Source organism: Chenopodium album, chromosome 14 (genome assembly GCF_948465745.1).
Source record: "Chenopodium album chromosome 14, dcCheAlbu1.1, whole genome shotgun sequence".
Classification (NCBI taxonomy): Eukaryota; Viridiplantae; Streptophyta; class Magnoliopsida; order Caryophyllales; family Amaranthaceae; genus Chenopodium; species Chenopodium album.
Window position 1 is genome coordinate 6696896 of NC_137847.1, and position 21626 is coordinate 6718521.

General features: G+C 30.7%; 1 protein-coding gene across 1 annotated transcript; it reads right to left on the reverse strand.

Moving 5' to 3' along the window:
* Window positions 1-14231: 14231 nt before the first annotated feature.
* On the reverse strand, window positions 14232-17668 carry LOC145577675 (isocitrate lyase-like). Its single transcript, XM_081635150.1, has 4 exons — window positions 17639-17668; window positions 15503-16355; window positions 14647-15399; window positions 14232-14516 (listed from the first exon to the last, which is right to left on the reverse strand). The coding sequence occupies exons 1-4, from the start codon at window positions 17666-17668 to the stop codon at window positions 14419-14421; spliced, it is 1734 nt and encodes a 577-aa protein (XP_081491276.1). The 3' UTR covers window positions 14232-14418.
* Window positions 17669-21626: the final 3958 nt, after the last annotated feature.

Consider the following 21626-nt stretch of genomic DNA (forward strand, 5'->3'; position numbering starts at 1 on the left):
AAAAAGCATAGAGGTCGCAAACATGTCAATTAATTTATGATCAAGTCTGGTCCATTCGAGTTAAGTTATGCTATGTTCGGCTAAGATGTATTTCAATTCAGATGGAGTATGAATTTGGTCTTTTGTGTTTATTGTCAATCACGCATTACGAGTATTTACTAAGTACTTCTAACAATGATCAATTCCAACAATATAAACTACTCGTATTTATTTTCAAACCAATTAGAGCTCTAAAACCGACAACCTCTTTTTAGTATTGTTCGAGTTTAAGGCATATGAGTTAGGGCTTATTCACTTCAGCTTAATTTTAGTTCAGTTCAACTCTTAAATTCCTTCTCTCATAAAATATTCATTTCAGCTCTATTCGGTTCAATTTAGTTCAGCTCTAATCAGTTCAGTTCAACTCAATTCAGTAAATATGAACAGCCCCTTAGTAATTTGACATCAGTTTGTTGAGTAATCCATATACAATGCCTAACATTAACAATCCAATCAGCTAAACACGATACATTATGACGATTAGCAACTAAACAATAAAATATATTACTTTTTTTTTTTTTCTTTTTTGTAATGAATTTTGGTAGTGCAAAAAGTGTGAGCTGAAAAATTCACCTAACACCAACAGAAAAATACGACCAAGCAAGTGTGACTGTGTAAATGAGGTGGGAAATTGCTTGTAGTAGACATAACAGGAAGATCAGTAAAGAGCATGGGCTGATTTCAGAAGGGCTACAATTAGTCGAGGCCTCTTTTGTTCTGTTTTGCTCTTGTCAGTCAGTAGTCTCTGCTTCAGTGTATAATTTTCACACCCAATTCTCATTTCTACTCATTTGATTTGATTTGGGCTTTCTCATCTTCTTTGCTTTCTTTGTCATTTCCCATTAGGAATTATTGTCTTTCGGAAATTTTATGTGCGTAACGTTAACGTTGGAGCCCTTGGAGGGGTCTAGGACCCTAGGTGAGGAAGTTGTAATGCATAACAAGTTATACACAACTAATTTTACATAATAAACTTTTTCACCACTCAATAGTACTATTGTTACTGTTTAATGAGTAATACTTCCTCCGTTTTCTTTTACTTGCAACACACCTTTAAAGCACGCAGTTTTAGGAGATGATTAGTGAGGGTAAACGAGCGATTTTATCAATATAATTTTTACACGAAAATTAGAATAGGGTTAAGTATCATTTGTAAAAATTATAATGAAAAATTTGTCCGTTTACATTACATAAACCTGACCTCAAAACACGTGCCACAAGGCTGTGTTGCAAGTAAAAGAAAACGGAGGAAGTACTTATAATAGTTGTTCAGTACTACTGGGAGCATGAAAAGTACTATTGAAAAATGTTCAGTAGTACTTTTTTTTACCTCTTAATAGTACTTTCAATTTGTTATTATTTACAAACTTGTCACTGATATGTATTTGATTGTGTATAACTGTTATACCTTTAAACTCCTTCGTCTAGGTTACACGAGGATATACACGTACAAAAACGAACATGAATAAGGATGTGGATGCAAAATAGGTCCAAAAAAAAAAGTGAGATACAAAAATAGCAAAAAAAAAAAAAAAAAAATCATGGAGTAATTTATAACATATAATTAAAAGGAAGATTTTATGAAATTTTCAATAAAATGGTAAAATTTAACCTAAATATTCAATTAGAGATGAAAAAAATAGCATTACAAATAAATCAATAAAATGAAAAAACTGAAAACAAAATATGTCAAATCAAATAATTTGTAGCCAAGTATTTGTTACCCACAAAGTACATGAGTAAATAACACTAATAAATAAACATATTGTCTTAATTAGTGTAATCAATAATGTGATTTGGTTGAAAAAAAGCCCTATCCTCTCTCCTCAATCCTAGCCTCCATTGTTGATTTTTAAGGGGCTTCCATCGGATCTTGCCGGTGGAAAGCCCCAATCTATTTTTTTTCTGCATTTTGTTTGTTTTTAGCTTATAATAATGGTTCCTCCGTTCGAGAGGAATTTATCACCCTCGAAAGAAAGGGTTTTTCTCTTTCGAAAGACAGTTTTTTCGATCTCTTTCGAAAGACAAGGTTTTTCGAACTCCTTCGAAAGACAAGGTTTTTCAAACTCTTTCGAAAGACAAGGTGTTCTCTGCGCTTGGAATAGTATCAGGTTGTGCAAGGCTACGGTTGATATTGGTTACTCTGATTCAGGATACAAAATTGTCACAAGAATTTTCTTCCTCTAAAAATTACGAAGCGACGACGGATCCAATCAAAAAGTTGTATGAGACAACGAGTCGAGAATGTGCCGAATTGTTATATGTATGTGGATTCTTAGTCCTTCTCCAGTTAATTCTTGTATGATTTTGTTAAATCTATTTTCTTCATCGTTAATCAATTATAGATGTCGTATGCCTTTAATCAATGAAAATTAGTGTCCTTTTTAGGACTTCTTTCACAACAAAAAAAAATAAAAATAAAGTACATGAGTAGACATGTAGTGCCCTCATGTATGTGTTATGTGTCCGATACAATTACACCGGGCAAATGAATTTGATTACTCGTACGTTATTACATAGACTTCATAAAATTGATTTGTATTTCAAAATTATTGTGAATTTCGAACTAGAAAGCCTATTTTAACTCAATTGAACTAATTATGCATCACTTATTTAGTCTTTTCATCAACACCAGATTTTCATTAGGTTTTTTTTTTTGGTTAAAAGATTTTCATTAGATTATAATACCAAATTAAATGACTCATCACTCAAATAGACTTGGAATAAATATATACGGACAACTACTTATGTTCAAATATAACTCAATGTGATTGACCCATAACCTATAGGAGTTAGTATCGGATATTGTACGAAGTATATCAGTTTTTCAATATAAAAGGTCAATAAGAACGTGATCAAGCTCTTTACTTGTTTAAATCTACTTATTTTGGGTTGTTGGCCAAGTTTTAAGGTCATTTAATATTGATTTCACGTAGATCAACCTTAAACTTGGTACCAACAAATTTATCAATTGAGTTAGGTAGGTTCATCAAATTAAGTTCTGTTCTCTTCACTCTCGTAGGAATGTTCAATAAAAATAGTTTTAATTAATAGAAGTAAAATTTTGTAACTTCGAAGAACAAATATAACAATCAAAAACTAAAAATAAATTTTAATGAGTAAAATGAGTTTTAAACAACATGTATTATTAAATAATTATTAATCAATGTATAACTTTTATTTAATAAAGATAGAGGTGTAACAAAGCTCTAATATACGACACAAAATGACAAATAATTGTACCAACATTTAAAGTTTTTGAAATTGATTGGTAGACTACTTCTAAGCATTATTCTCACCTACTCTAAAGCCTAGACCATGTGAGATTTTGAGAACGTTCATTTACATTATTTACATAGAGTAGTACTAATTTTTGTACCAACAATCATGTGTGACATTTTATTAGAAAATATAATTTTAAAAAATTGTATAGTATATATTGTTATTGTTATTATTATTATTACTATTATTATTATTATTATTATTAAAAATAAAAAAATAAAAAATAAAATAAAAAATAAAAACATTTACAATTGTAATGAACTCTAAATATATTCATTAATTACTATTCAAGATTCTAAAGCACACACAATTTCTTAAACTACCGCGCAATGCTTTCCTAATGTATGGGGTAAGAGAATGAGAAGCTATTGTGTAAGGCTTGCAATAATTTTGTTAATTTTAAATCATTTTTACTTTTAGGTAACCATGAGTTATTGAACATAGAAGTTCATATATCCAAATCTTGATCCGGATACATTTTTAAAAAAAAACCATTCGATGGATTGAGGACATTTTTTTTATTAATTCATTATCATTGTTTTTGAAATTTCTTATAGTATTTTCTTATACCATATGACAAAACAAAAGCTCATGATCAATGAAGCATGTCAAATTTTAGAACTTTAATTAAAATGAACATAGACACATACTAAGTTTTTAATATAAGCCTTTTAAAAAACAAGTTATAACAACTTTTCTTTCAATACTTTTGAATTTTTGATGCAATGATACACATGACTTCTGTCGAGTGCAAGGTTTCAACTAACATACATGCATACACCTATGGTCTATTGTAAAGATTTCCAATAATCCATGTCCCATATGAAACTTTTATTTTTTCCTTTAACGATTTTGCCACATTCATATACACATATCAAAGTAAAAGCAAAGAGTTTTTTCAATTATATCAACGTCCATCCATCTTTTATATTAGTCATATTATTCTTTAGGATTGAATAAATCTAAATTGAAATACATTTAAATTATGAGAACTCTAAAAAATCTTTTTTCAATTATATCAACGTCCTTCCATCTTTTATATTAGTCATTATTCTTTAGGATTGAATAAATCTGAATTGAATTAAATTTAAATTACGAAAAATCCAAAAGATCAAGCAATTATACACTCATGTAATTCAAACTTTGTCCATTATCTTATATATATATATTCTTTTAGTAAGTTCCCAACTAGAGAAATTTACAAGTCTCTACATTAAAGGGTATAGTATCAAGTGAAGTTCCAAAACAAATACAAGTTCACAATAGAAGTAATGCAAAGCCCTACTTAAGTATTACGAGCTAAGCTAATTTAAACCTGTCAACATGAACATGCTGCTTTAAACTTATCAATAAGAGCATATATACTCGTATAGCCGTATTAGTTGTATATATAAAACTATTAGCCATTCAAAGTTTCAAACTAGCCAAACAAAACTAATTTAACTAATAACCATCACTTGGTTTCTTCATACTCAAAAGTTCAAGATTTGTTAGATTTCCTTTCAAGTGAGGACAAGCATGAAGCATATCTTATAATCTTATTATAGTTCCTAGGAATTGGCACAAATTAAAGGGGCGTTTAATCCAAATTCCGACCGTGCAAATCTTGCTGTATACCTAACATACGTTGAGGGGGGCCTTGGAATGCGTGATTATATTCTAGTCTTACCACCTCCACACTTGGTGCCCTTATTTAACTTCTGTAAAGCTATAAAGTTTACACTCAAAGATGGAAAAAAAAAAAAAAAAAACGAAGGGAACCCAATCTTACAAAAGAACCCCAAAAGTTAAAGGACATAACCCCATTACCCCAATACGATTATGAATGAATACTTTCATACTTTGTAGTGCTAAATTAAAGTTAAAGCTCATTCACTCCTGCCTTCCCTTTTTCTTTCTCAGCCGAAAGCACTCCCATCCATAAAAATTAATTTGTATAAATTATATATTTTGTAATAAATATTCGATAATGAACTAGTACTCCATATAAGAAAAATGATAGATGCGGAGATTAAAATTAAATATTGTGAATTATATTTTAAGCACTAATATATCGTATTGTCATAAAATTTATGGCTAGATAGTTAACTCATGAATCTCATTAAACCATATGACAGTTAGAATTTAATATATGAGTTGAGAGAAGAATAGCTTAGACATATACAGGAAGCAATCTTAACAATATATACGAAATATTAACAACTTGTTTTACTTTATATACGAGAACAAATGTACTCCATGATTAAGTTTGCTACATGTACTGTACAATTAGGTCTTATATATCTAGGATGCTGTTACGTACAAACTACAAAGTTATATAAAGGCCTAAAACTAAAAGTCATTTTTTTGATATGGTGCACATGTGGACATAAGCTTGACTCGTCTATCAAGTTTAAGTTGTATAACGAAAAAATTATGAATTCTTCAATCAACTTTTAAATCCCCCTCCACTCCCTTAGAGATTTGATTATTTGGACAATTTTAGACTTGAACTCGAATCTTGATAAATTAGAGAGAGATATAATTGAATGGCTTAATTATTTGATCATTATTTATCAATAGGTTGAGTATTTATATAAAAACTAAGCTCATAACAATCTTCCTAAAAGATATACTAGCTTAACCATGAACCCTAAAGATATATTCTCAAAATAATATTTTAACATAAATATCCTATACAAATATTATAAAACACCCGGTATACAATAGCATTATTGTAAATCAGCTCAAATAAAGTAAGTTATCATCTGTCTGTTTGCACCTTCTTCCTTATTTTTCATTTTCTGGATCTTTCTTTCTTCTTTCAGTTTCTCTCTCTACTCTTACTTTCCTCTCTCTCCTTCTTTACTCTTTCATTTTCTCTTCATCTTCCATGCCTAAGAAATCACTTCCTCTATTCAGAAATTTTCAACCTACAATTAATCTTTTATTGATCAAAAATTTTGACCGTAAAACCAATTTCTCAAATGACGATTTTTTCTCAAAATTTTGTTTAAATTGAGTTTTTGATTTATATAATTGAAATTCAATCGATTGTTTCTATCAACATTTATGAACCTCCACACACAAAAATAGATGATTGGCTTCATCTCAAATTATTATCAAAGCGGCACAAAAATGGCTATTTGGTATGGCAATTTAATCTACGTTTCTTTTCGCTACGGTGTTAGTCATCATTATGGTGTTTCCCACAAACATTTACAATGATTGTTCCGGTGAATCTGGGATTTTTTGCTTCTCGAATTTAAAGCGAATGATAGTGGTTATTGATGAAAATTCCTATGTTACTTCTCTGTTTTGTTTTGTAAAAAAAAAAGGGTCACTTTTTTGAATAAAAAGGGTCACTTTTGTGAAATAAAAGGGTAACTTTTGTAAAAAAAACAAGGTCATTTTGGTGAAAATATGGGTCGCTTTTGTAATAAAAAGGGTTACTTTTGTAAAGAAAAATGGTCACTTTTGTAAAGAAAAATAGTCACTTTTCGCAAAAATGTTCGATGTACAATAAAATTATTGTAAACCGGGGGCATGCAAAAGTTTTTGTATATCCTAAATGTATTGTTCAGTTAATGATATCTACGGAAAATATAACACACATGTATTTTCCGATATATATTTTCCAATATCTCATATGTTTAACACCCTCCCGCAATCGAAACGGCAGTAACACGAACGTTGCGATGAGTTGCACTACTCAGTTGATGTCGCCTTCAATTTTTTTTTATTCTTCAATGATGAGAACGTGCATCTTTTTCGAACTCATCTGCCATTAATCAAACAAGAACGTCATTCTTTTCAAACCTGCAAATATAACAATTTTTGGTTTTTCCAGAGCAAAACTGAGCTCCAATTAAATATTGGTTTTTCAGAGTAAACCACACTCGAATCTTTTACTGGTTTTTCAGAGTAACCACACTCAAATATTTTAAACCACACTCAAATCTCTTATTGGTCTTTCAGAGTGAAAATTACATAGTACACCAGGGTGTACCATAAGCATGGTACCCCCTGAATTAAAAAATGTGTTGTATGATGTCAGCTTTTCAAATATTTTTTAAAAAAATGTCAAAAAAAAAGAAAAAAAAAATCAATCCTTTCCACAATTTTATGGGACTCATGCGTGATATTCTTTGTATTACAGAACTTCCAAAATTAAATTTAACTATTTTTTCATTTTTGAATTTAGAGGGAAGTTTATGGAGAATTTTATAGAAAAAGAAATACAGAGCAAAATAATGTCATACTATTCTAAATTTCGCCATGATATACTAGATTTGTTAATGATGCTAAAGATAGTGATGATATCCACAATAGTGGTGAATTGAGGACATTATTGTATCCTAAAAGGTAATTTAATTTTTTTATATGATTTTCATTTCAGAATTTTGCTTATTATGTTAACTTAATTTCTTTATTGTTATTTTAAGATCTGAATTGAATCAGACTATGTTTATGTTTATTGTATGTATTAATCCTTATATTTAAGTATTTATGTTGTAGATTTTTATTAACATTGGATTGAAGGTTGATGATGAAGTTCTTTTTATGTGACCCTTATGTTCCTTGCTTTTTTTTGTTGGCTTTGAAATGAATGTTGTGTTTTTTTATGTAGTATGTTCTTGATTGTATTAGTCATGTTCTTTTTAACGTAATTTTGAGGTAGCCACCTTTTTGTTGCGAAACACTAATGTAGTCACTTTATAAGAAACATTTTGTAATTTATTGAAATTTTAATTGTTTGTTGATTTATTTATTCATTAATGGACATAAAAATATAAAATATTTATTTTTTTGATTTGAATTAAATATGTTTTTTTGAATATGACAATATGTTCTTTGAATATGAACTATATGTTCTTTACGTTACAACTCATGTTCTTTAAATTTTGCTAATTAAAATTGTTATTCGGACCTCAATAATAATATGAATTATGTTCTTTTTATTTGAATATTATGTTCTTTTATGTTCATTTTTGTTTATTTTAACTCTTATGTTATTTGATTTCTTGTTCTTTTTGTTAATTTTGTATGTTTTTTAGGATCGATCATTATGTTCTTTGATTTTGATCCTTATGTTTTTCGAGGTATTGAGAGATGCAGATTTTTGTTATATACATGTCATATTAAAATTAGTTATAAACTTCATTTTTAAATATTATGATATTCATCTTAAATATTATTTATTATTCATGTATTTTTTTATATTAATTATCATATAATAATTTTATTTTATTTTATTATTTTTTAAAAATCAGGATCATGAAGGTTGATGACCATATTCTTTTAGGAGCTCCCTATTGATGTTTGATTTTTAGATCCAACAAACATCCATGATATTAATAAAGAACAAGATAATATTATGTAATGAACATCACTTAAATTTAACTAGCATGGTTCAAAGATAAAATTCAAAGGACATTACACAATAAGCAATGAAAATTATATGACAATAAAAGTACATTATTATTACGATTAAAGAACATGATGGACATTTAAAATATAGTTTATCAAAAGATATACTCCATAATAATTATCATTGTATTATATAATACTGAACATATAGAATAAAAATAGTGTTAATAATTAATTGTACATTATAAACAAATACAGAGTATAAAGTATTATGTATTCAAATAAAGAACATTATTAATCATATAAAGAACATCACAAGAAATACATATGACTATCCTTAAAACGAATATTATAAGTAAATATAAAGATATTTTTTTGTTGAAAGAATATGAATGATTTTTGTAGAGGTTTTTTAAAAGAGAAAATAATTTAAAATAAAATATCTTGGTAACTTATATTTTGAAAATGAAAATAACATTTTGAATTTGAATTTTAAAAATGAAATCTTGAATTAATTTTTGAAAAAATAATTTTAGATATAGAAAAATATTTGGAAAACTAAACTTTTGAGAAAATTTGACAATTAATGCAGGGTAAAGATTATTCTTTAAGTATCTTTTCTAGAATTAAGGGAATGAAACTCGCGTCCTTCCTATTACTACTAATGTTCTTTTTTGTGAGCATGTTCATTGCAACATATCTTGATGTACTATGTATACATGTTCATTGCAACATATCTTGATGTTCGTTTTGTGACTGGGTGTACCATGCATGGTACACCCGGGTGTACAAATCATGTATTGCTTTCAGAGTAAACCACATTCAAATCTTTTAATGGTTTTATTTTAGAGTAAAACCAAATTCATATCCAAAAGGAGCAAAATCAGGTTCAAATTAACTAAAAAAAAAATAAAAAAAAAAAAATCACCCCATTCTCAAAGAGTGACAAAAGTCACGCATGCTGATGTAATTACATCAAGACATCACCATATTCACCAACAAATGCTTAAATTTCATTCACGTACTTGCGGAAATATTATAAATATATATATATATATATATATATATATATATATATATATATATATATATATATATATATATATATATATATATATATATATATATATTTATGGCTAAAGTTTTATCCCACCGGTAGGTTTAATTTTCTAACCCACTAGCAGGGAGAAAATTTTTGTGAACAGTTCCAAGATTAACCTGCTCTTAATACCACAATCCGTACCTTTGGGTGTCTTGCTTTTGCTCATAATCAGAAAGCCAAGGGAGATAAGTTTGTAAGTCGGAGTCGTAAATGTGTTTTTTTCGGATATCCTTTTGGAAAAAAAGGTTGGAATCTCTTTGATCTTGATACGAAAGAATTTGTTGTGATAAATATCCTAAATATATTATTCTCTTAATGATATCTACGGAAAATTCCGATATCTCATATGTTTAACAAATCTCAACCCTGGATTGGAGCACCAAATAATTTAGCTATTCAAGAGTCATACATTCTCAAAAACCAAACCCTAGTCTCCTTTTCTCTTTTCTCTATCCTAAACCTAGTCTCCATTGTCAATTTTAAAGGGGCTTCCATCGGATTTCACCGGTGGAAAGCCCCAATCTTTATTTTCTTTTAAGCCTTTTGTTTTAGGTTACAATAATGTCTCCCTCGAAAGAATGAGTTTATCTCCTTCGAAAGACAAGGTTTTTTCGATCTCTTTCGAAGAGACAAGGTTTTATTTGTGCTTAATTCGGGCTCCGGTGGTGCGGGGATACAATTGATTATGGCTCGAATTCGAGTTACGAAATCAGCACAAGAATTTATTTTCTTACAAAATTGCGAAGCGACGACGGATCCACTTAAACAGTTGTATGAGACAACGAATCGAGAATATACCGAATTGTTATATTTATGTATTTGGATACTTAGTCCTTCCCCGATTAATTCTTGTTTGATTTTGTTAAATTCGTTTTCATTATCGTTCATTGTCAATTGTACATGCCGTATGACTTTTATTAATGAAATTTAATATCTTTTAGGATTTCTTTCAAAAAAAAAAAAAAAAGAGTCATACATTCTCAACTATCGAGGAACGAAAAAAGCACCATTGGATTATCTTTTCCACCCATTTGAATAGAGCAATGCATACAAAAACAAATTGCAATTTTATGGAATACTTTTAAATTCTTAACTCTTAATCATTTGTTTGTACAGTTAACGCATTATAAATAAAATAAAGGACAATGTCTAAACTTTAGAGACACTAGGAACTAGCTAGGATGAAAGTCTAAATCGATTGATGGCCTAATATCCTTAGTAATTGACTAGAATAATCGTAAAGTTTGTCACTCAAATAAATATTTAAGAAAGAATCAAACTTATTCTGCACTATGCATGCACTAAATTGAGTATCCAAATTTTTAATAATAGTGCACGATATTGCATGCTTAATTTCTTACATTGATAATTAGGTTGATCCCAAGAATAGAACAAATTCTAGATACGTTGATATATTAAAGAAAATACTATAATATAAGTTGACTTTTTATTTAATACGAATCACTCCATGCAAATTCCTAACCTAAGCTACTATTTGTTGACTTTTTATTGATCCTAATCCTCTTTTAATGATCATTGAATTAGGTTTATGGTTCTTTCAAATCGATATAAAACTTTTTGAATATATTTTGTTTGACTAAATGTGGTATAATCTGTTACGATCAAAGCTTGTATAGTCTGTTGTGCTTTGGTCTAAGTCTAATATCATGTTTGTTGAGCTGGTCTAAGAAAATAAATGTTGATCGTAATTTTACACTAGCTAGTTTAAAGAAAAAACTTACAAAGTGATGAGATCTTGTTAAGTTCCTTTTTCATTGTACTTTTTTTCTTCAAACATATAGGTTTTATAATTTTTATTATGTAGTAATAAATAAAGGAAAATACCAATTGATTGTTGGTGTAGTGGTGATTGAGACTACACTTGATAGAGAGGACTCGTGTTCAATCCCCCGTAACAACAATCGGGAGGGACTGGAACCTAACCACCCAAAACTGATCCTCGAATCCGGATTAACCCAAAGGGTAAACCGAGTGGAACACCAAAAAAGAAAAAAAAAAAAAAGGAAAATAAAAGGTTTGATTAGTTTGATCTAGTCTAATTATGCATAAAATAATAAATTTATGGAATGAAGTAAAGATGAGATTGAATAAATTCTCAATTTAAATAGGAGAATGTGATTCATTTTAAGTACAGTTGCACAAAGTCGGAGCTAAAGGTGGTGGGTGATCTGAACTATATGAAAACCACAAAGTCGTTACTCAGTAGTATTGATAATCCTACAATATAACACTTCCTCCGTTATTGAAATACAAAAAAAAGGTTACGTTTGGTGATTTTACACGATTATTAAGAAAAATAAGACAGTGGAAATCAATCATTAAATATAACTTCTATAATTATTACTACTATGTACTCCGTAGTATTATACAAGTTTCTTAGTTAGATGTCCTTGTTAAATTTTTAGTAGCAATAATTGAAAAGATTAGACATATAGAGTAGGTAATTATGAAATGATTAGTACCTAAAATAAATTAAGAATGATTTAAAATCTCAATTTTTTTTTTTTTTTTAAGGAATTTAAAATCTCAAATTATCATGTTATTTTGAAATTATATATATTAAGGCCATGTTTTTCCCACCTTATTACCAACTTGAATGATAGTAATTCAAACCTTTTTTTTTTTTTTTTTTTGAGTTTTAGGTAGTTATTTTACTTAATCCCCCCTAAAAGTTTTAGCTACTAGTTAGATGCCATACAATTTAACTCCTAAAACAAGCTAACTTAGCTTGTACTTGGCATTTTTTCTTGTTATGTTTTGAAGAAAAATACTCCTAGCTAAGTCCTACTGTATGTAGTACAAATACATTTATTTGTTTATTTCATCATTTGGAAGCTTCCATATTATTTGTTACAACTCACAAGGCTCTTGGCTTAGATTTGGTTTGTGATTCCTTTCACCTGAAAATTATTGTATTAAAAATGGATTAATGCCTTCCACTAAGCATGCATTAAAGCTAAGGCAGATTTGACTGATCATTTATTACGTGACAAATTACTTTATTTTATACAGTATTTTGTGCAATATGCTACAGTACCTTGTATAATTAACTGTAATTTTTAGCATTGTGCTAGTGTATAGTTTGTTTTCAGCCTTTCAGGCAGTCCATTCATATTCAACAAAAATATGCCAACAAATTTAAAACAACATAATAAATCTACCACAAACTCCGCCAGTGGGTTTCCCGCTACCAGTGACAGCTAGCGTAAAACTTTATCACATCGCTTGACATTAGCCACAATGATCGTGAGTAGTACTAGGATGAGTGACCTCTTGAGAAATCCTCATGCTAGTTCATGTAATTGACTCCACTTGTGAGATGAAGGCAAGAAGAAAAAGAAGATAATAAATCTACCACAAGAACAAAGTAAGAGGGAACGACTATCTTTTTTGGTCCATAATATATGCCTAAAGTTGGGAACGCATATATTGCGCACCAAATGAACAAATTTTATAGGATGATTTGATTGAAGTTATAGTTGTAGCATATCATTCCTTTCTTTGTTCGGCCAAACTACTTTATTTTGTAAAATTCTTGTATATGCATGTTGTTACCCCTCGTTGACATTCTCAATTATTTATCTCTAAGAATATTGCAAGTTTCCAACTTGCACTACAATGGAGAATAAAAATAACAAATGGTAAGAGAATATATTATCTCAAAAGAGAATATCTCTCACAATTCGGGATTACCTCCATCTTTTATAATCGAGGATAAATACGGCTTTTCAAAATTATCCTTTACGATAGTCATGGACTCATGGTTTCTATCTTCCTCCATCACTTCACATTAAGGACGGATCCATTATTTTTTTATCCTATAGTTTACACGATGGCAATAATTAGAATTTATTATATATATCCGAGTATACCGTACATTAAACTAACCTAAGGTTAGTTTTTGCTCTTTATTTGATGATAAAATAAAAACACACTCATCAATAATAGGTGTAATTGATTTGGGTATAACTCATGACTATAAATATTATGTTGATTTAGCCCAAATATTTTGTACTGTAAATCAAAATCCATTACTCTGACAGTCTGACCTACCCTTTTTTTGGGTTCATAAGGATGGGCTGGACTTCTATATTATTTTTATTGATGGGCTGGACTACTTTTTGTTGGAACCTATTGTAAATTTTATTGGGCCTTCATTTTTCAAAAGCATGAGTTTTGCAGTTGATCAAATTGTGTCAAATATTTGTATTTTGAAGACTATAGTCTATATTATATTCATAGTCTCTCTTTCTTGGAACCTTATTGTGAGACAAAAAAAAAAAAAAAAAAAAAAAAAAAAAAAAAAAAAAAAAGGTCTGTACTATTTTGCAAACAATAATACATTGTGTCAAATATTGGCCGATGCCCGATGGCGGTATTGCTTTAAAAAATGGAGTGAATTTCATTACTACATTGCTAACCATAATACATGGGCTTTGAATTTTCATCGTACACTTGAAAATATTTGTAACAAACATTGGGAATAACAGTAATTACTAGCTTAGAAACATTATCAACCATTTTGATCAATATGAGTTTTAATCTGTTTAGCCAATATTAATTGAAAATATGAGTTTTTTTTATCATCCTTCCAACCCATACATCTGTAGTCAAGTTCGTTCAAGTTACATCCTTGGCCTAGCAAGCACCTCATCCCCGTTTCCCATGTCCGAACTCGATCCTGGCCTAGTCCATGTTTCCTTGAATTGTTCCTCCGTAACCCCTATCGTAATCAACACCCACAAAGAGGGACAAAAAACTCGTTAGCACAAAATAAAAACATACAGAATGTTATGATTCGAGTTCAAAGTTACATCGAAAATTAAAAGAAAGTAGGGAGAGTATGTTGTGACCTTTGCCCATGGCTGCGGTTGAGGTGATACCACCCTGAACAGTCCTTAACACACGATCGTAGTAATTGGCACCCGACCATTTTTGATGTGCAAGAGTATCAACTTCATTTGTTCTTTCCTCCCTTTGAATCCTTTCAACATAAGCTAGCATACCCCTCTTAGCATAGTCTTTAGCAAAAGTGTCAATGACTAAAGCATCAGCATGAAAACCAGCAAGAGTAATGAACTGCCAACAAAACCCGAGCTTGGCAATCTTAGGGATAAAGTCCATCATTTGCTGATCATTCATACCAGATGCATCCCAATTGAATGAAGGCGAGAGATTATAGGTTAACATCATTTCAGGCTGCCTCGACTTCACCCCATTGGCGAATTTAGTACACTCGAGGAGGTTAGGACCTGAGGTCTCCATCCAGATTAAGTCTGTATGAGGAGCGAATGCCCATCCACGTAAAATGGCAGCATCGACGGATCCCTTAAACCTGTAGAACCCTTCCCTAGTCCTTGGCAAGTCCCAGTCCCAAAACAAGTTTTGGAGGCCTAATTTTGATGCAATCTCTCTAGCTTCTTCATTGGACAAACACTTATCGAAGCTTGAGTGATTCTTCCACTCATTAAGTCTCAAATTCTTCTCCATTTCACCTATTCCATTCAGTCCCTTGATTGCATCACTTACACATTCAGAGAAAGTCTTCAATTGTGCTTTTGCTAGCCACTCGTCTTCTAGAGCTTGCAGCTCAGGCCCTGACTTACCTGCAGTGGCGAATTTAACATTTTAAATTTAAAATATCAACATAAAAGAAGGTGTCAATTTACACCCCAAATCAATTAGTGTAGCCCTTGGATCCCTGCTTACCTGAATTGGTGGCCTCAAAGAGGATAGTAGCAAGGCCTTTACCACGAACACCCGGGTTAGTAGCCCCCAAGATGAACTGGTGGTCGCGAGTATCAATATTAGACTGAATTAAAGAAGCTGCCACAGAATCAGTCCTAGCCACCAAGACAGTCTCAGTCCCCATCACATCAAATTGTAGCCTAGCAGCCACGAGCCGGTTAATGTGTTCACTAACCGGTACCAAAACCTTCCCACCCATATGACCACACTTCTTAGTCACTGAAGACTGATCCTCTATATGAACTCCAGCAGCACCGCGCTCCACGAAAAGCTTACACAGTTTAACAGTAGCAGTAGCACCACCAAAGCCAGTATCCCCATCAGCAATAATAGGCTTAAGGTAATCAACGTAAGGCGTTCGAGCCCTCTCCTCGCGAGGCAGGCTCATTCGAGCCTCTCTTTGCTTTCGATCATGGTATTGTTGAGCAAAGAAGAGGTGTTCCACCTTATTGGGGACGGTATCATAGGGGTAGTCAGCAAGGTCAGGGCCGGGTTCGTTCGTGGAAGTATGTGTAGACGAGCACTGCCACCCCGACACATAAATCGTGTCGAGGTGCTTTGCCATCATGGTGACTTGGACAGGGTCCAATGCACCAAATGTTCTAGAGGCAGTACCTTTAGCTTGGTGGCTCTTAAGGGTGCGCCATAACTTCTTGGCTAGGTCGTTCGAGGCGTAGTTTTGCCTGAGGGTGCCTCGAAGAGAGACGATGTCTCGGGCCGAGTATGGACGATGAGTTAGCTTGAAGCGATCAGTGTTCCACCATGCTTCCACCTCTGCTACCTCTGCTTCGAATCGAACTTCTTCCTCCGTTATCTATATTCATACCAAATATGTAACATAACATGAATGAGCTATTTTGTAACTTATCTTAATAAATTAACAAGTAACTTTAATAAATAGCAGTCACTGTTGTATATATACAGTCCAATTGTCCAAAAATGATCGATTAGCTTCATATAAAGCATGTTTTTTTTTAGTTGACCATATGAAGAATGAACAATATTTGCAGAGAACAAAACTTTATTGTACTTTGGCAGAAATATTATGAATAGGTATTTAATGTACAAAAAATTAAATAGAATGGGAATTATTTTATACTCCGTACATAAATTGGCAAGTAAATTAGCCTTATGTCAAATTCTTATGGAATTATATAAGATACACTAACTGATTCTTGTAAAAAAAAATATACTAGTATATATATGATACACAAATTAATGGTGTGGTATATGTTTATCGGCAAATACAAGTTTATCTATCAGATAAACAAATTTTTGTTAATGTAGTGACATTTCTGTAAATATATTGAAAAAGTGTGGTCATTTATTCAGTACTTTGGGTGATCTGTCCAATTACTATTTGCAACTTGCATTTACAGTTTGGTGAGGAGATTACACATGTACCCCTCAAGTATTATATAAAAAGACGCATGTACCCCTCTACTAGTACTTGAAAAGACGATTAACTGGCACAACTCTACGTTTATTCTATAAATTTGGATGAATTTATCTAAGCAGTACTAATTTTAGGCAATTTGCTATAAAAAGTCGCACCACTGTTTAGGTTTATCTTAAATATTTTCCAACTTTGAGATGCGTTTATGCATTCAATTTTAATGGACCTCAATACCTTTTGTATATTAACTTCACTTGTATGTTATACAAATTTTTCATATTGTGAAAACATTCCACCTATTAGAGCATTGTTAGAAACAAATGCGCTCTGATTTTCGGACACAATATCGGGCAAAAAAGATTTTAACCATATCACAAGAGCCTTAGACACCAACTTGTATACCACATTACATAAACTGATTGGTCTAAACTCATACGACACAGAAACAGAGTTAACTTGTATAACACAAATGTTCTAATTTTTTGACTTAATCCCATTTTAAAGTTACATTTTATCCATAAACATTAGAGATTTAGAGCTACAATTAGCTTAAAAGTTTATATGGTTATCTTTGCCTCTACTACATACAAGTGATACAACTATCATATGAGCACTACAAATCAACAATCAACTTATGTATAGTGAAATATTCCAATAAATTAATAAAATTTAGAATTGCTAAACAAAAATTGCATGTTTACCATTGAAGGCACCGTGAAGGTTGAAGCCATTGCTAGACTTCAATTGCCTGCCAAGTGGAGGAGATTAAAGAAGAAGAGAAGATAACTAAAAAAAACTCAGGAAATAATTTAGGATATGATATAATGAATAACAAAAATAATGTTGATGCAATGGTTTCTTCCTTGTCTTATTTATAGAAGAAAATGATCACACCATTATTTGACAGCATGGTTAACACGAATGCTAGCTCCTTGCAGATAACAACAAAAAACCCAATTAATCCATATTTTCATGATTAATTAATTTATTACTAGGGTGCCTTAATTAGGATGAGGACAAAAACAGTTATCTACTTATCTTTTACCGTACTAGGTAGAGAAATTACTTGGTAGATCTTGTATTACAAATAGTTACATACTTTGTATTATGTATTTGATTAGCACACATTCTTGATTAAGACGGACTTACATTAAATTATTACAAGATGGTTTAAAGTTATCTTAATAACACGTAATTATTAATAAAAACAAAAATACATATTAAAATATAAAAACTTATTGCAAATTAAAAGTTACATTTAAGGAGATTAAGTTTACCATAAAAATTGTTAAAATTACCCCTACATTGACCGTCTTAAGTCTACTTTATACAAGACTTATTGTTTGATTAGGTAGTACTCGAGTTCTGCTCAAAATTTTTCATCCTAGACTTATTATTTGGCATTCATGGTTGTCGTAAAAAATTATCTATGAAACTCAAATTTTCATCCTAGCCTATTTTGTTCATCTTATTTTCACATATTTTAAATGAAATAAGGGCATGTTCACATTTATTGAATTGAGCTGAACTGAATTGAACTAAACTAAACTGATTGGAGCTGAATTGAATTGAATTGAATTGAACTGAACTGAGCTGAGCTGAAATGAATATTTTATGAGAGAAGGAAATTAGGAGCTGAACTGAACTGAACTGAAATTAAGCTGAAGTGAACATGCCCTAAGTTCTAATAGATTTAGTTAAATTTGGGAAAATAAGTTTTGAAAATGGTTAATTACCCAAGTTCAAATTTTAACTTGTCCTCAAAAAAAAAAAAAAAAAAAAAAAGTATAAATTTTAACTTAAATATGGATCGGAATAAGTTTTAATAAGCTCTAATAAGATCAGATAAGGTCTATAGTTATCTACGCTTAATTTGGACAAATATTTAAAAGCTTTTATACATTTTTTTATTTTTTATTTTATTATTATTTTTTTTTTAAATATCGTATGTAGGATATTTAAATTAATACTTCATTCATTCGATGGAAATTAGTTGAAGTTAACATGCTTTGACTTTTAAAACTATTTTATGAACTTTACATAGTTGGACTAGCTTTTGTGATTTATAGGAAAATAAAAAAAAAAAGTCAATATAATATTTTATTAGATTTTTCTAACCGAGTATATTCATAATACAGTATAACTTTTTATATATATTTTATTTGTTGATAAATAGGGATATATTTATATAAGTTAATTTAAATGATGGAAAGGTAAAATCTTGATGAAATTCCCACACACATATACATTAATTTTATCATTTTATCAAAGGCCTATAATTGGACATATTATTATCTACAAATCTACAATACAATCAAATAAAAATGACATCTAAGCTTTTTTTTTTGACGGGAAAAATGACATCTAAGCTAGTTTGCTGTTTGCGTGCTAAAAAAAATTAAAGAGCGAGAATTGAAAATATACCCTAAATATAATACTTAAATTACGGAGTATAAGAATGCCAAATCATGATGAAGTTGGCAAAGATAAGAATCAAACAAAAAGTTAAAATTGAAGCACCATGAAACTCCCATTCCATTCTCTTATCATCAGCTTATCCTTAACAATTATGAAACCCCGTTTTTTTAGAACTCTTTCTCATTTTATTTTTGTTATTGAAAAGTCTAATTGGTTTTATCTTATTACGTGTAACGATAACTGATATCCTGAAACTTGTGCCATGCTAATGTACCTTGCAGACTGACATACTCGTATATGGAAAATTTGTGAATCGTATTTTACAATTTGTATGTATTTGGAAAAAAAAAATTGTAAATTGTAACCTAAAATTATTAATAAATTGTAAATTGACATTTAATTTAATTTTTTTATCGATTTGCGTGTTAAAAATGTTCTGTTAAGATTTTATGTGTTATTTTAGCTCTTAAAGGCCCAAATTAAGCTTGAAATTGACAAAATATTAAGGTAAGTGCCTCGTTTTCACGACAAAAAAAATAGTAGCACATGAATCAATATGTTTTTTTATATGCAAAACGAGGCATTTACATTATTTTTTTTTGCCAATTCTGAACTAAACTCGGATTTATAAGGGCTAAAATAACCTCTAAAACCTCGACGGAATATTTTTTTAACACGTAAATCGATGAAAAAATTGAATTGTGTGGCAATTACAATTTATTATTAATACTTTTATTTGGGTTGCAATTTGCAATATTTTTTTTAAATGGTTGCAATTTACAAAATACAAACTCTAAATGACTACAATCGGCAAAAAAAATTTTATATATTTTTTTTAATAATTAACACATACTTGTAAAAGTTATCAGAGTCTTCGCTTTATTAAGCAAAATAAAGATATTTACGAGTATTATAATTTGTATATGAATTATATTATCCTTAATAAACTGTAACATAATCTGTTGTATGATAAATTTCTCTGTATTATAATGAGTCAAGAGTTATTTGACATCATCCATTATGAACAAATCTTTTTCTAACTGCCCATCGTCACTACCTTGATATCTCTTATTCGTGTTAATTTTTTTCCCACCATATTTCAAGGGTTTACCGTTTACGTTTATAATCTAACAAAATTTCTTGCCTCATGGTTGTTACTTGTTGGTTTCACATTCATAATTTGAGCATAATATATGGAGAAGATTTTTAGTTGTAATGGTTACAAATCGTTTATACCCTTTCTATTGCTTTCCGAATTGAAAACTAATATGTAGAAAACATAATCCGCCCTATGCTTTATGCTTATAGCCTCTCCTTAAAAAACAACCATGTAAACTCTTGACATGAAAAACGTAGCTGCTTGTCACGTGATAACAGTCTCCCCGACACCCTGGCATATCAAGTCTCATATAAGGCAACCTCCGTGCATTTTAATCTATCTTTATGTTGATTTATGTGTCTTGGTGTAGCTTAGTTTCATTGTGAGTTCTTATCATCGTCTATAGCTAAGCTATAAGTATAATGCTCGTGCATATGTACAAGATTACTCGGATCAAGGCTCAGGGATTCAGGCGCCGCACAAACGACTAACGAGCTAGCTGCTTGCTTGTCTGATGACATGCTGCTCACTTAAACGGACCGCGTTACTTTGTTCATTTGTTGTGATACTTGCGTAACGTGGCTTCAGCCCAAGCAAACATGAACAAATGAACAATAGATACATTACATACTTACAATACTTTGCGGCCCTAAAATCAAATAAACAATGCATGCTGTCAAAGTATATAAGAAATGTGTGATTACTGATTAGCCCGTTGTTGACACGCAGATTTCAACAGTGATCCATCCTATCACACTCTGAGCCCAACTTACACCAGCCTATGTAGCAGCCCACTCCAAAATATAGTTTAAGCCTTTAAGGTATACCCTTAGTCCACAAACATTGTTCACGTAATATATACGAAGGAGCGCATCTAGGTGCATAGGTGGTTTTACATGGGTTGTAAATAGGAGGATAGAGGCGTATGGGTTGGGTTTAATGAAGGTGAGCTGACTTTTGTTTGACCCTGTTTCATTTTTGAGTTATACGTACCATCAAATAGGTAAATGATGAATACCATTAAATACTCTACTGCTAAACAACGCCCACATTTTTATCGAAATCGCCCACATTTTTATGTAAACTTCCAACATTACCCTTTTCTTCCTCTCTCTCCTAACACAACCACCACCGCCCGTCACCACCATTGCACCGTCGCCACCACCGCCAAC